This window comes from Etheostoma cragini, chromosome 24 (genome assembly GCF_013103735.1).
Source record: "Etheostoma cragini isolate CJK2018 chromosome 24, CSU_Ecrag_1.0, whole genome shotgun sequence".
In the NCBI taxonomy this organism is placed as follows: Eukaryota; Metazoa; Chordata; class Actinopteri; order Perciformes; family Percidae; genus Etheostoma; species Etheostoma cragini.
The window spans coordinates 7587267-7600712 of record NC_048430.1 but is presented as its reverse complement, the minus strand read 5'-3'; the positions used below and the strand labels follow the sequence as shown (position 1 = coordinate 7600712).

The 13446-nt window shown below is 39.0% G+C and overlaps 2 protein-coding genes across 3 annotated transcripts; both read right to left on the bottom strand.

Annotated features, from left to right (window-relative positions):
- LOC117939624 (B- and T-lymphocyte attenuator-like) lies at positions 1–5376 on the bottom strand. Of its 2 annotated transcripts, none has more exons than XM_034865092.1 (5): positions 5215–5376; positions 1646–1978; positions 1204–1248; positions 948–1055; positions 1–736 (listed from the first exon to the last, which is right to left on the bottom strand). In XM_034865092.1, exons 1-5 carry the CDS (start codon positions 5288–5290, stop codon positions 651–653), a joined length of 648 nt encoding a protein of 215 aa, XP_034720983.1. In that variant the 5' UTR covers positions 5291–5376; the 3' UTR covers positions 1–650. The 2 variants fall into 2 exon arrangements, with proteins under 2 accessions (XP_034720983.1, XP_034720982.1); XM_034865091.1 differs by lacking the exon at positions 5215–5376 and adding an exon at positions 2769–3281.
- A 1903-nt stretch (positions 5377–7279) lies between these two features.
- LOC117939623 (B- and T-lymphocyte attenuator-like) lies at positions 7280–12055 on the bottom strand. The gene is made up of 6 exons (XM_034865090.1): positions 11471–12055; positions 9123–9457; positions 8633–8666; positions 8408–8524; positions 8288–8322; positions 7280–8194 (listed from the first exon to the last, which is right to left on the bottom strand). Exons 1-6 carry the CDS (start codon positions 11574–11576, stop codon positions 7889–7891), a joined length of 933 nt encoding a protein of 310 aa, XP_034720981.1. The 5' UTR covers positions 11577–12055; the 3' UTR covers positions 7280–7888.
- Positions 12056–13446: the final 1391 nt, after the last annotated feature.

Below are 13446 nucleotides of genomic sequence, written 5' to 3'. Positions count from 1 at the left end.
TGACTTGGTGTGTAATTTTGCCTCCTGTTTGCCAGTTCAGAGTCTGTCGGCTCACAAAAGCACAACAGGTAGTGTACCAAAGAAGTTAAACTACTTTGATTGAGCAAAAGAAAGCATAAAAACAGAGGTACACAAACACACACCGACACACACACACACACACCGACACACACACACACAAGTACACAATCACATTGAAGAAATGTATCTGCACAGGACGTGTGAACACAAGAGTGTTGCCTGTACAGGAAACAAAACTATTTACCCTTGAATGTGTTCCATACTGCACACACACATTGGTACATCTTAACAATAGCGGTTTCTCATGTGAGAAATTTCACTTCTGTGTGATGACAGCTTGATTTACAGAAATACAGGAGCACAACATCAATTTTCAACCTAAACACATCACAATGTGGGAATGTACCCTAAAAGAACATGTGTTTTATTTGAAGGCAATGAAAACCAAAATTCACAAAGCATTTTATGTGAAAATACAAAAAAGTAACAACAAAGCCGAGCAGTGAGGAACACAAATCGATAAAGAATTGAAGAAATCAAATACAATGCAGGTTACCAAATCTTAAACCGAATACTATGACATGTTTTGTTTGTTCAACTTAGCAGATTGATATCAAGGCCACTTGATACTACTTAACATTTTCATAGATAGTGATGGTAGTCAATGCATCATGGGAAGGCTGGCGGCTCAGATCTGGTGTGTCCCTGGATTCTCCTGCATGGTTGGATTGAGAACAGGAGAGATTAGTTACTGTTCTCAGACTGCTTTGAATCAGTAGGTCCTGTATAACATATTTAATCATGTTGTTATGTGGCATTTCTCATGTTTTCTTATTGTTCTGTTTTTCAGATTGCACCCTCATTGGGATCTGCAGAGTGCCTCTGCTGCAAAACCATCACTGTATGTATAAATAAGAAATTCTCACCTTTACACACACATTTTGAAGCAACCCATGCAGTTAGCACGATGACAACAAACCCCATGATTCCAACAACACAGTACACACTTGGCCAGGAAGTCTCTTCTGTGCTCTCTGCCAGATAAAAGAGTGGATTCAGCATCAAAGGAGCATGTATGAAAAGTTGATTTATGAAAATATCTTGTTTGTTGGAAGCTTTTGACCCGTACAATGCATCTGACACAACAATATCGGTGTAAGACAGCGAGTTATGTTTTCATACCTGGTTCCAAAGTCGTGCATGTAACAGTGGTGAGCGGGACCTCACCTGAAAAGCATTCAGATTGTTTATTTGCCACAGAAATATCAAGTTCAGTCTGATTAATTTGGGAAATATTACAGGTTTTTGCATCTGTACAGTTCAGTTTAGGTGTAATACTGATGTGTAGAAAGCCTCGCTCACCATGGACAGAAATGGTTAAAGAACAGGATTCAGATTAATATTAAGATTTGGAAAGAATGACCTTCAATGTAACATTACGCTCACATCAACACACTACAGATCGGCTAGTTTATTTCTTGAAGATACAAAGATGAACATTTTATTCACTTTTTATTCAGCAGCAGTTAGAAATGCGAGCTGTGCAATGTGTACACAGGTTACTTGGGTCAGTTAAGTCCAGCATACAGTAGATGTGTTAAACTACTGAGAAGGTCACACTCACCATAGACAGAGATGTTGATGTTATGACTCAGACTGCCTCCAGCTCGACAGTGATACTCACCCGAGTCGATTCTGAGTATTTTTTGGAAGATCAAATACAATATCCCTTCTAAAGGCTTTGAAAGAGTCCACTCCGTTTTAATGTGACTGCTATTGCTGACATCGACAGGGACAAAGAACTGTTTAGTTGTCTCATATTTATACCAGGAGACTGTCGGTGGGGAATTGTCACAGAAAGTAACCGGGCAGCCAATCCGAAAGTCTTCCCCAGGGACAGCTTCATAAACCGTGCCATGGTGTACTCTAATTTCTAATTCACAAGTATAATCCTTACCTGCAAAAAGGAAAATGACAAAAAACATACAGATTAGGAAAGATTGGACCATTTATCCATGCTTGATGGAAAGTCTAAAACCAGCTGATGATGGCATAATCAAAAATCAGCTAAATGTTATCCAACATTTTCAATAGGATTGAGACAGAAAATAACGAGATCACGGATGAAGTTTTTAAACGCTGCAGCTGCTGCCGTCAAACAGAAGTTTAGGTCAGAAGTCATTCGTGGTATCTTTGTGGTGAAAGCACTTTCTAGATCAGTGCGACCTCGTCCAAATCAAAAAGTTTGTTAATAAATAATGTAATTATGAATGCTTTCGTGTAAGAAAATCCTTTTCATCAACCATCTATGCATACTTTATAAAGATCCTGTCAAGGTGCACACATTGAACCACAATCCTCATTATAGTAGCAGACCCATTTTACAACTTCCATTTTACAAAGACAGTTATGTCAATTGTTTTCTTCATTTTTTACACAGTTAGGTATTTACGGTGACATGGTTGCTCGTGTCTTTTACTTTTTCCTACATAGGAATTACATTCTACTTCCTTGTCGAGTTCTAATGCTGCGCCATTGAGTCTTAGGGTGTGTCCGTACGCCTGTTCTGAATTTTTGTAAGGTAAAACACGTGTATTTGAAACCTTTTCACTCTCTATAACCTTTAACATGCAAAACATTATTTACATGATTCCTATTCGGAAATGTGTTACTCAACAAAAGAGAAACAAAGACCTGCTCAGATGGAGAGTGAGTGATGGACAATAGATAAAATAACAAAAACTTACTATCAGCATCCAAAGTGAGGAGGAGCGCCGCTAGGACGGACACATGAAGGATGGTCGGGTAGTATTTAAGTCTCATGGTGGAAATACTCAAAAACCAGCTTCTGTGTCCACTTGTGTAGAACAGCTATCACTTTCTGCTCTAGAAACTGCACTGGTGTACTTTACTTCCTGCTTTCCGTGGTCTTTGGTGCATGCATACCCCCATCACACTTAATAGTATTCACAACACATTTTCAAAAATGTATCAATTCATGATTTAATTTGGTCAATGTAAAAATGGATGTGTCCATGTTAAGGCCATGACAACCAAATTGATCATTTACAAAGCCTATTACATAAAACACACAATACATAACAGCAAAGCCAAGCATTGATAAACAAGTATCAGTAATAATGTGAATAAAAGAGATACAAGCAGGTTACACAATCTTGAAATGAATACTATGAAATGTTTTAATATGAATCATTTTAGCAGAACATGTTGATTTCAAGGCACAGAAATGGAGACTACTACTTGTTTTCATAGACGTGCATGGGAGGCAATGCATCGTTTTCACAGATATGCATGGGAGGCGATGCATCGTTTTCATAGATATGCATGGGAGGCGATGCATCGTTTTCATAGATATGCATGGGAGGCGATACATCATGGGAGGGCTGGCAGCTCAGATCTGGTTTGTCCCTGGAATTTTCTGCACGATCGGATTAAGAACAGAAGAGATTAGTTACTGTTCTCAGAATGATTATAGTCATCTATATAGCATATTTCCTGTATTATATATTGGTTCTTATTCTTTTGTGGCATTTTTTCCAGTTTTTTTTTTTTGATTAGACCTTCATAAGGACGTCTGCAGAGTGCCTCTGCTGCTGAACAATCACTGTATGTAAAGATCAAAACTCCTTACCTTTACACCTGCATCTTGATGCAACACATAAACATAGAATTATGAGGACAAACACCGTGAGTCCGACACCACGGTACACATATGGCCAGAAAGTATCTTCTGGGCTCTCTGCGAGATAGAAGGACATTTGACTCAGCATCAATAGAATCAAGAATGTAAGCCATACAATGCATGTAAAAGTGGAGATATCACTGAGGGAGTGAAATCAGCATCTGTACAGTCCAGTGTAGTCATGATGTGCAGAAGGATCACTTACCATGGACAGAGACGCTGCTCTCGTTACTCATACTGCCTACCATTTTGCACTGACACACACCTGAGTCACTTGTGTGTATTTTTTCAAAGACCAAAAACAATGTCCATTCTAAATGCTTTGCAGGTTTACACTCGGTTTGAACGTGACAGCAGACTGTGACTGTCAGTGGCGAATTGTTGCAAAACGCAACTGTGCAGTTAATCCACAGGTCTTCTCCAAGGGGAGCTTCAAAATCTGTGCTGCGTACTTTAATTTCAACTCTACAATTTGAAACTTCACCTGCATAAGAAAAATGACAAAAGATTAGAAATGACTGGGGCAACCGGGTACCAGCTGATGTGAAAGCAGTGAAAAGTTATGTTACATTTTCAAAGAGTAGTAAAGAAAAGAATTAGAGCATAGAAAAAAAGTTTGAAATGTTGCAGCTGTAACCATCAAACTTCCAATTCAGGTCAGCAAAATCATGGGTGGTATTTCTGTGGTTAAAGCACTTTTTTTTGCGTTGGTTTTCTGTGCAACCACAAATCTAAATTAAAGATGTTTACTTGACTTAATGTTCGAGTTTGGGGTGTTGAAGCCATGGTTGGGATCAGGGTCTGCCAATCTCAATGGAGGAAGGGAAACTTGTGAGAAAGGGATGCAAGTATAAAGCTACAACAGTGACCAAGAGGCTTAATTTCACAGCAAAAGACCTGCCTCCCATGCCTTTAATGGGGATTCTACCTGATTACAATGCTGTTCGGCCATGCAACATGTAGCCTGCTTTTCACTTGTAATCGTTATTCTCAGAATAAAAATGACCCAGGTGGACCATGAAAAAGCTAAATCTTTGTCATTGTTACTTGCTGGAATGGTTGTATGATAAGAATGGCTAATATTTCCCATCAACATCTAAAGATACTCCATGAAGATCCTCCTTAGGTGCAAACAATGAGTTAAAGTTACTTACATCAAATACCCAATTTCTTCAGATTTTGACGTTTTAATAGGAATTCATTGGTTTTTTGGGGTTGTTTTTTTTCACAAAGTAAACTCTTGTCTTTAACTTTCTTTAACATCCATATTCAACTTTTAAGTTTGAAGTTTTTAATGCTGCGCTCTTGAGTCTTTGAGTGTCTGTACGTCTGTGTGAGGTATAATACATGTATATAAAACCTTTTCAGTCTTGATCATCTTTAACATGCAAAACATTGTTTAACTTATTCCCATTTTTTAATATGTTAATCAATAAAAGAGAAACAAAGACAGAGAGTGATTTACAATAGATAAAATAACGAAAACTTACTCTCAGCATCCAAAGTTAGAAGGAGCGCCGCTAAGATGGACACATGAAGGATGGTCGGGTAGTATTTAAGTCTCATGGTGGAAACCAGCTACTGTACCCACTTGTGTTGAGCAGCTGTCACTGTAGGACTGCTCTAATGATCACAGTGGTGTACTTTACTTCCTGCTTATTACCCGGTCTTTGGCATATGCATGCCCCCATTACACTCAACATGCATATCAAAGCCCAAAAAGGACATTTTAGACACACACACACACACACACACACACACACTTTTTTTTTTACCTCATCACAACTGAAACTCGGGGGGGTTCTTCTCAACAGTTTTGCTACCTTTGTATTAGGTTGTTTTACATGAAAAACAGTACAAAAGCGATTCAGCAGTGATGGTGTCACATAATCTTAATTCAAATCAAACAGTTGTGGTTACATATTCTGTGATTACATATTATGGTATTTGATTGCACATAAGTTAAATTTAACAATTACAAAAAGTTTTGAAAAGCAAAACTACAGAAGCTCATTCGTCATTCACATAGTCAGAAAGTGGGTCAATAGTTGATGTGGTATACAGCCTGTAATCTCATAAAACCATTACTGTTATCAGATGAGATGTCAAGTCTCGGAAGTGGAGCGGCACAAGGCCACGGTTTGAACCGTCAGTGAGAGTATGCCACAAAACATTCAAACCAAGGTCACAAACGAATTCTCCTTAAAAAAACACATTTGGTAAGAGATGGTGCTACGTTTAGCCTCTACTGTTGGAGAATTAGAGATAGAGGACTTCTCAGCCTGGTGACAGCCCTATTCCCAGTTGCATGTTAGAGGATAAGGCTGGTGTAAGTCTATGGCTTTCTTATAATCAACAAATCCAATGAAATACCAAAATCCAACACATTAGTTTATATTTTAATACTGTCTGACTCCCCATCCTGTCTGTGGCACTTGACCCCAAGCTGATTGGTTCTTATGAAGACAAAACTTTAAGAATGAAGCACAAATTTGAACTTCAAACTTGGAAAAGTAATTTCCTAAAACAGCTGGGCACTGCAGGTTTTAACAGACATTACTCACACAGGAGTAAAAAGGGTGATTTGTTAATTTTTTAAGACTATTTTCAGCTGCTAATTAATACATACTTGGTGTTCTTGTGAGTATATGTGGGAGTCAAAATAAATAGTGTGTTCATGGTAAAGAAACATGTCACCTAGTGCAAAAGTGAGGTTCATCAATGTGTTTTTAGAAGTTCATATAAGTTATGTGCACAAGTTCTATTAGTTTTGGATAGTGAGAGAGTATGTGTTTTTTAAATATTTTGATGGTATTTGTTATAAAATAATAAAAACCCAGAGTATCCCCAGCCTTACTCTTTAACTTGTCTGTTGTCTGTTTATAATAAGCGCGAGTGTTGGATCAGCTTGTCACTCCCCGAAGTGAGTCGAGTGCACATTTGAGTCACGCATGCTCAGATTTAAACAATTTACAGCATAACATGTCATACTGAAATTTGTGAAACGACATCATAAACTTTTCTCATTACAACCAATAACACAAGATGGGAATTATTTCAAAAACGTTGTAGCTATCAATGGTTGTTTAAATGCTAACGTTAGCTCAAAACGCCATTCAACTGACAGCCTTTGTTGTGTTTGATTGCTAGCTTGTAGCTTAGCTAGCAGTCATTAGAAAAACATTTTAGCTATCTGTAGTAGTTTGATTGCTAACGTTAGCTCAAAATGCCATTAAAGTGACAACCTTTGTTGTGTTTGATTGCTAGCTTGTAGCTAAGCTAGCAGTCATTCTAAAAACATTTTAGCTATCTATAGTTGTTTGATGCTAAAGTTAGCTCAAAACGCCATTCAACTGACAGCCTTTGTGTTTGATGCTAGCTTGTAGCCAGCAGTGAACCAATTCATTAAGTAGGTCCATTTTCACTGTATGACATTACAGAAGTCTGTCGTTAGCATCTTGTATGCTGCTTGATGCAAAGTAACGCATGCGCAACTCACATCTTCACTCGTTGCTAGTGATGTATGTGCGACTCAAATCTGCACTCAACATCGGGGAGTGACACAGCTCATCTGCAGTTTGGTCACTCCCAGCTTCGCATATTTTGAGAAATCCTGCAACATGTCTCCAGCGGGATAATGTCCGCAACATTTCCACGAAAGGAAAAGTAAAAGGTTTTACTGTTTGATCATGCAAACAAGGCAACGTTATAGCAACACAGTATAGGTACCTTGTTCTTTGGTCCTCTGGCTGAATTGAAATGGAGTGGAGACCACTTGGTTACATTCCATTTTAATTTGGCATGTTGAGGGCGTACCCATTCGTTATGGTACATGATGACCTCACAAAGTCCCAGCACAGCTCCGCCTAGCCAAACTTCACCTTGGACAGAGGTCAAGGTCTTTTTGGAGATGCTGTTAGCAAAGGGTGGATGTCTAGAGTCTCAGGTAGATGTATTCCCTGCATGTTCGTGATAAGAAAGCAGTTTTTTTTTAACAAAAACGCAATTGGAAAAAACTGTCCAGGGCGAGTTTTCTGTATTTCCTTTTAATCACTCTGATGAGCTCCTCTGGGATGCACCAGTATCAAACATGGTCCTCGCCCCATTCACTCTCCCCAACATCAAAGACGCACATTACTCCGGCTAATGTGAGCTGTCGTCCACTTAGAAGTAATTTATATTGGGTGATGGGTCTTGAACCCGGATAGCCGCGTACTCTGAAGTCTCCTGCTGTTGTCTCCGTGGCGGCCGAGCAGCAGCCCTTGCTGGAAGCTGATGGTTGAGAGCAGCATACACAACAGAACTCCCCTCTTCCTCATTGTCTCTTGGTGTTGGCAGCTCATGGGGTTGTGAGGGCGGTGTAGTCCTCCGGGTGGACCTCCGAGATTGCGGCGCAGAGGGGGTTCCTCTTGGCGAGGGCTGGAGGCTGGCGTGTGGGACGGGTTGCTCCACCATGGGCATCGCCATGTACTGAAAACATCCCAAAATAAGCATTTTGCATTAAAGTGTTGAAGATGGGGTAAATGGGATGGACAGGAAGTTTGAAATATATCCTCATCTTACCTGATTTTCAGTTTGCAACTCTTTCTTTGGCTTCCCTGCATGATGGCATTTTGATGAAATTAGTTTATGTTTTTGAAGACACAGGCATGTGGCACATGGCATATTTGTACAAGATCTCACCTTTACACCCTCGCATTGATACAACAGATAAAATGATCACTATGATGACAAATGGCACAATCCCAGCTGCAAAGTACATGTACATCCATAGATTTTCAGGATATGAATGCATTGTGTCTGTAATAAAAAGAAGTTTGACTCAATTAAACTCAAGGAAAGGATTCAAATTAAGACATTTGAAGCATGTGGAATACCAGCACAACACTATGTATAAGCTTTTCTTACCTGTGCCATTCCGTGTACCATTACTCTCACCATCTATAACATAATACAGAATTAGGTTTTAATGATACAAAGATAGACATTTTGTTAATAGCAGTTAGAAATATGAGCTGTACAATACGAACACAGGTTTTTTGGGATCACTTTAGTACAGTCTTACCGTCGACCATGCAAATTTTTGTGTTTCTGGGTCAAAATTTAAAAATATTAACAGTTTTTTCAACGTTTTGGTCATCTTTTTTTATACTTTTGTTACTTTTTACAAGGTTTTTGTCAGTTTTTCCAATGTTTTTATCTGCGTTTTCTTGAGCTTTTCTTAACGTTCTTCCGTTAATTTACTTTTGAAGAGTGTTGTAGGGAACCATCCATGTTATTTTTCTGACAATTTATTTGAAAAAATCCCAAATATTTTTGAAATAGAAACTTTTTGAAAATGTGTCGAATTTGAGCCGAGGACAACAGGAGGGTTAAATTTGTGAAAAATTTTACACTTACCATGGACAGAGATGTTGATGTTATGACTCATACTGCCTCCAGCTCGACACTGATACTCACCCAAGTCGTTTCTGAGTATTTTTTGGAAGATCAAATACGATATCCCTTCTAAAGGCTTTGAAAGAGTCCACTCTTTTTTAATATGACTGCTATTGCTGACATCGACAGGGACAAAGAACTGTTTAGTTGTCTCATATTTATACCAGGAGACTGTCGGTGGGGAACTGTTGCAGAAAGTAACTGGGCAGTGAATCCGAAAGTCTTCCCCAGGGACAGCTTCATAAACCTTGCCATGGTGTACTCTAATTTCTAATTCACAAGCTGAATCCTTACCTGCAAAAAGAAAATGACACAAAGCACATACAGCATGGGTTAATTCATCTTAACTTTACAATTTTATTATAATGGAATGGCAATTGCATTAATGGCAATTGAATCTGATACCAGCTAATGATGAACGAATATGACGTTAGATACTGAAAACAGTGTAGCAGTGTAGGCCTTTTCAATACCACATGAAATACAATTTCATACTGGTTTGGTACACACCGGCCAAAATAACTCATTTATATCCCATTTTATTGTACTTTTCAGCAGCATGTGACAATAAATCCCAAAGATATAATCAATTATATTCACACAACCTGAACCCAGATAAGCAGAGGAAAATGGATGGGTTATCCAAAGAAAAATTGATTAATTAAGTTAATTCATTTTTTGCCAGGAACCAACTAGCATTACTCTTCACTGCAAGCAAGATAAAACATTTAAGACTTTTGAATAAATTTGATATATTATAAATAAGGTGTTTAATGCATTCTAGGGCTCTTAAGACTTTGCAAGACCTGAAGCGAACAGTCTAGGTAAGTTGTTATACTGGAAAAGGACACCAAACATTTAAAACACACATAATTAGTATTTAAAATGGAAAAAGTAGCATCATATGTGATAATGTGAGATAAGTCAACTTAAAATGGAAACACAATTTGCATGAGAAAGAAGTGAGAGTGACTCCCACCCAAAGCACAGCGTCTTGAGGGAAACTTTAAACCCACATGTCTGAATTTCACCCTGATAATCCCCAATTTATTTTGCATAAATCCCTGAAAACTGCAACACAACATATTCCACTGCTCATGAATGTTGAGCTCGAGTTCATTCTTAACCTTTAAAAACAGCAGTCGACAAAACAATTAATCGGTTCAGTTCAACCTCTGTTCCGGACCTTTCACACATCCCAATATTAAAATGCTCAGAAAAAACTCAACATCTATGTCTCCATGACAACTGGGTTTGTCGCTATGAAAAATATGTATCTGCAAAACAAAAACAGCCTTGTTCTTGACTTTGTTTGCAAAGAAATGGCGTTTTTGATAAGTTAACTATACTGTTGCACAGTGGTAATACTATATGGATGATTATGATTTTTCTATGAAGAAAGTCCATTTTTAAATGTTGGTTGCTCACTGACATTAATATGAGTCACTATTAAATAATATTGTACGTCCTCTGGCCCCAAACCACATAGAAACATTAGAGACAGGAAACCACACCATACCCTTGTAGACAAATATGTGAATGACACTGTGGTTGGTGAGAGTAAATAAAGTAATTCACTCAGCCATGTAGCTTTTTACTATAAGAAATCACGCCACTCCTATTGCCAGGACGTATTGCAAGCTGATGTGGATAGAAACAAGGAAAATGAAGTGGGTAGACGACTGATGAAGCTAATGAGTAAGCTCTAGAAAAATAGTTTTTTTGTTGTTCCATGTTTTTGAAAATTACATTTTTGTTTGAAAACTCTTAAATGTTTCCATCAAGCTCCCACACGCGCGAAATACATCCTCCTTTTAACCGAAAGTGTTTTAACACCTGAAACCGACATTTTGAAATGGGTTTTACTAGTCAGTTGAACAAGGTATATCTGACATACCTTCAAAGTAAATTATATAATAAGATTATTATGTGGCTTGTTCAAAGAAGAATAACCTAATGTTGGTTACAACTTTTACAATAAACTGAGCCACTTGTTGGCTTTGGGAGATTGCTGTACACGCCAACTTCGTCCTTTTAAAACTCTATAAGCTGCCTGCATACTTTGCATATAAGTTGTATTTTGAATCTAAATCCTGTGTAGACATGTACCTGCAGCGTTTTAGAATTCATGACCTATACAGAAATCAGGCCTCCAACCTTTACCAGCGTATTTGGATAATGGTCACCAGGCTGTTTTTTTTAAGTCCAAAGTCCTGATTTAACACATAACAGACCTGCAGAGGGAGGAAAGGTAACGCTAACACAAATACTGAGACAGGACAATATGCAAAACCAATAATAACCTACTGTCAGCGTTTAAGGTGAGAAGCAGCCCTGCCAAGATGGACACATGCAGGACGGTCCAGCAGTGGTGAGGCCTCATGATGGGAACACTCAGAAAACCTCCAGTCATCTCGCAGTCACAGCCAATCCAAGTGAGAAATGTTCCTCCGAGCACATCGTTTTATGGCTAAACAAAACCGAGAAGTACTGAAGCCGAGGTTGGATTTAGATAGCAACATGCTGCTTCCTCTTTCTACTCTCTGCTCGCTCCCTTCTACCTCTTTTCCTTTTACAGGAGGGGCTGTGAGCGCACTGGAGGGGAGTGAAGGTCGTGGGTGGTCTTGCTTCTCTAAATGTTTCAGGTCCAATGCAGTAAAACATCTCAGGTCAGGGGTCCCCTCCCCCCAGTTTTAGGCGCTGACCCGGCTACAACACTGCAATGACAAAGATCTAATGCTCTACTACAATCTTTCTCTCTTCCGTCACCTCGTTTTTCATTTCTGAGTCTTGTTTCAGTCTGTGCACCTTGACAGTGACATCATCATTTCTTGGCAGTGTCTGTGGTTCACCCTCTTCAAGCTGACTTCCTCTCCTCTCTCCCTTTCTTTTAACTCCACCGTCTGCCTAGCTTGCAAACGTGAGCGGCCTTCTGCACAGCAGTGCGGTTTCAGAGGATGCACGGTGCGCTGAAGGGGAGATGGGGATGATGTGGCCTCTTTAATGTCCACTTTGTTTGCTCTGTGTGCGTGTGTGTGTATGTGTGTGTGTGTGTGTGTGTGTGTGTGTGTGTGTGTGTGTGTGTGTGTGTGTGTGTGTATGTGGTTGCTATCGGGCAACATCATCAGCGTAGGGATTGCTTATCTGTCAATGAGTAAGCCTCATTCATGTTTTAAATAGATAAGATTGAGCTGTGTTATGGGAAATGTAGGATCCACTGTGTTGGGGGCTTAAATGAGAACTATTCTTTTATCTATCTTGTGTAAGTCCCCCAACTTGTGTCCCTTTAAAACTCTGGGAAATATCATTTGCACAGTGAAGGTTATGTATGTCATTATCCAAATCTGAAGTCCTGTTTCTACACAGATAAAAGTGGGCTAAATAAGCAGTTGTTAAATGTAGACACGCCTTTAACAAGTTGTCATATTGTAGGTGGCTCACCAATCAATCAAAATGAATTTATATAGCACTTTACAGCAACCAGCAGGTATCCAAAGTGCTTAACATCAGAAACCAAGAGTAAAAAACACATATCATACAATAGAAAGAGTAAACATAGAAACCAGTGAAATCAGAAAAGGTTACAAAGAAACAGAAGAATGAAATTGTCACACCAGCTTAGTCTATATACACGACGTTCCACTTCTGGGATTGCTCCGGTGAAACTGGAAAAGCTGTTGAATGTCTCATTTAGGCAGAAAGTCCATAACCTTGGAATCCGGTGGACATATGAGGACTATGGTTTTCTATTGCACTACTAAAACAACCTTGGAGCGTACACGTTCCACAAAATCAAGCTTCTTCCCGAGGCTTTTTTGCAGAGGTGCCGTTGCACCGTATGATTGTGATTGGTTTAAAGAAATCCCAATAAACCAGAGCATGTTTTACTCCCATCCCATAATGCTGTGTGGACTGGCCAGACCCTCCTCCGCAGCGCTGTGGAGATAGTTCTGGCAATGCGAGAGGCGGCCTAACCCTAACAATGCGTTTTATGAGCACTTTGTTTTTCATATAAAAACGTAGTCTAGCTGTCAGATAATCCCAGTGGAATGAAAGTACAAGAAGTGTTCAGATCCTTAAGTAAAAGTAATAATACCTCACATACAATTTTGAAATAAAAGTATAGAATTACTATCAGCAATACCCAATCAAAAGTAAAAGGCTACTCAGTAGGTGATTTCATGGTGTTGTGGTGTTCTGCATAGGCCTTCATAACATGGGATTATTATCACTGATGCATTGAGCTAATTTTAACTAGGCTGGTACACATTCCTATATCACAT

Coding starts and splice junctions, on each gene's coding strand:
- LOC117939623 (XM_034865090.1), bottom strand. CDS start 11,576: ATGACTGGAGGTTTTCTGAGTGTTCCCATCATGAGGCCTCACCACTGC. Junction 8,667..9,122: donor TCAACATCTCTGTCCATGGT/AAGTGTAAAATT, acceptor TATTATGTTATA/GATGGTGAGAGTAATGGTAC. Junction 8,195..8,287: donor AGTTGCAAACTGAAAATCAG/GTAAGATGAGGA, acceptor GGATGTTTTCAG/TACATGGCGATGCCCATGGT.
- LOC117939624 (XM_034865092.1), bottom strand. CDS start 5,290: ATGAGACTTAAATACTACCCGACCATCCTTCATGTGTCCATCTTAGCG. Junction 1,979..5,214: donor TCTAACTTTGGATGCTGAGA/GTAAGTTTTCGT, acceptor TCCTTTTTGCAG/GTAAGGATTATACTTGTGAA. Junction 1,056..1,203: donor ATGCACGACTTTGGAACCAG/GTATGAAAACAT, acceptor TTTATCTGGCAG/AGAGCACAGAAGAGACTTCC.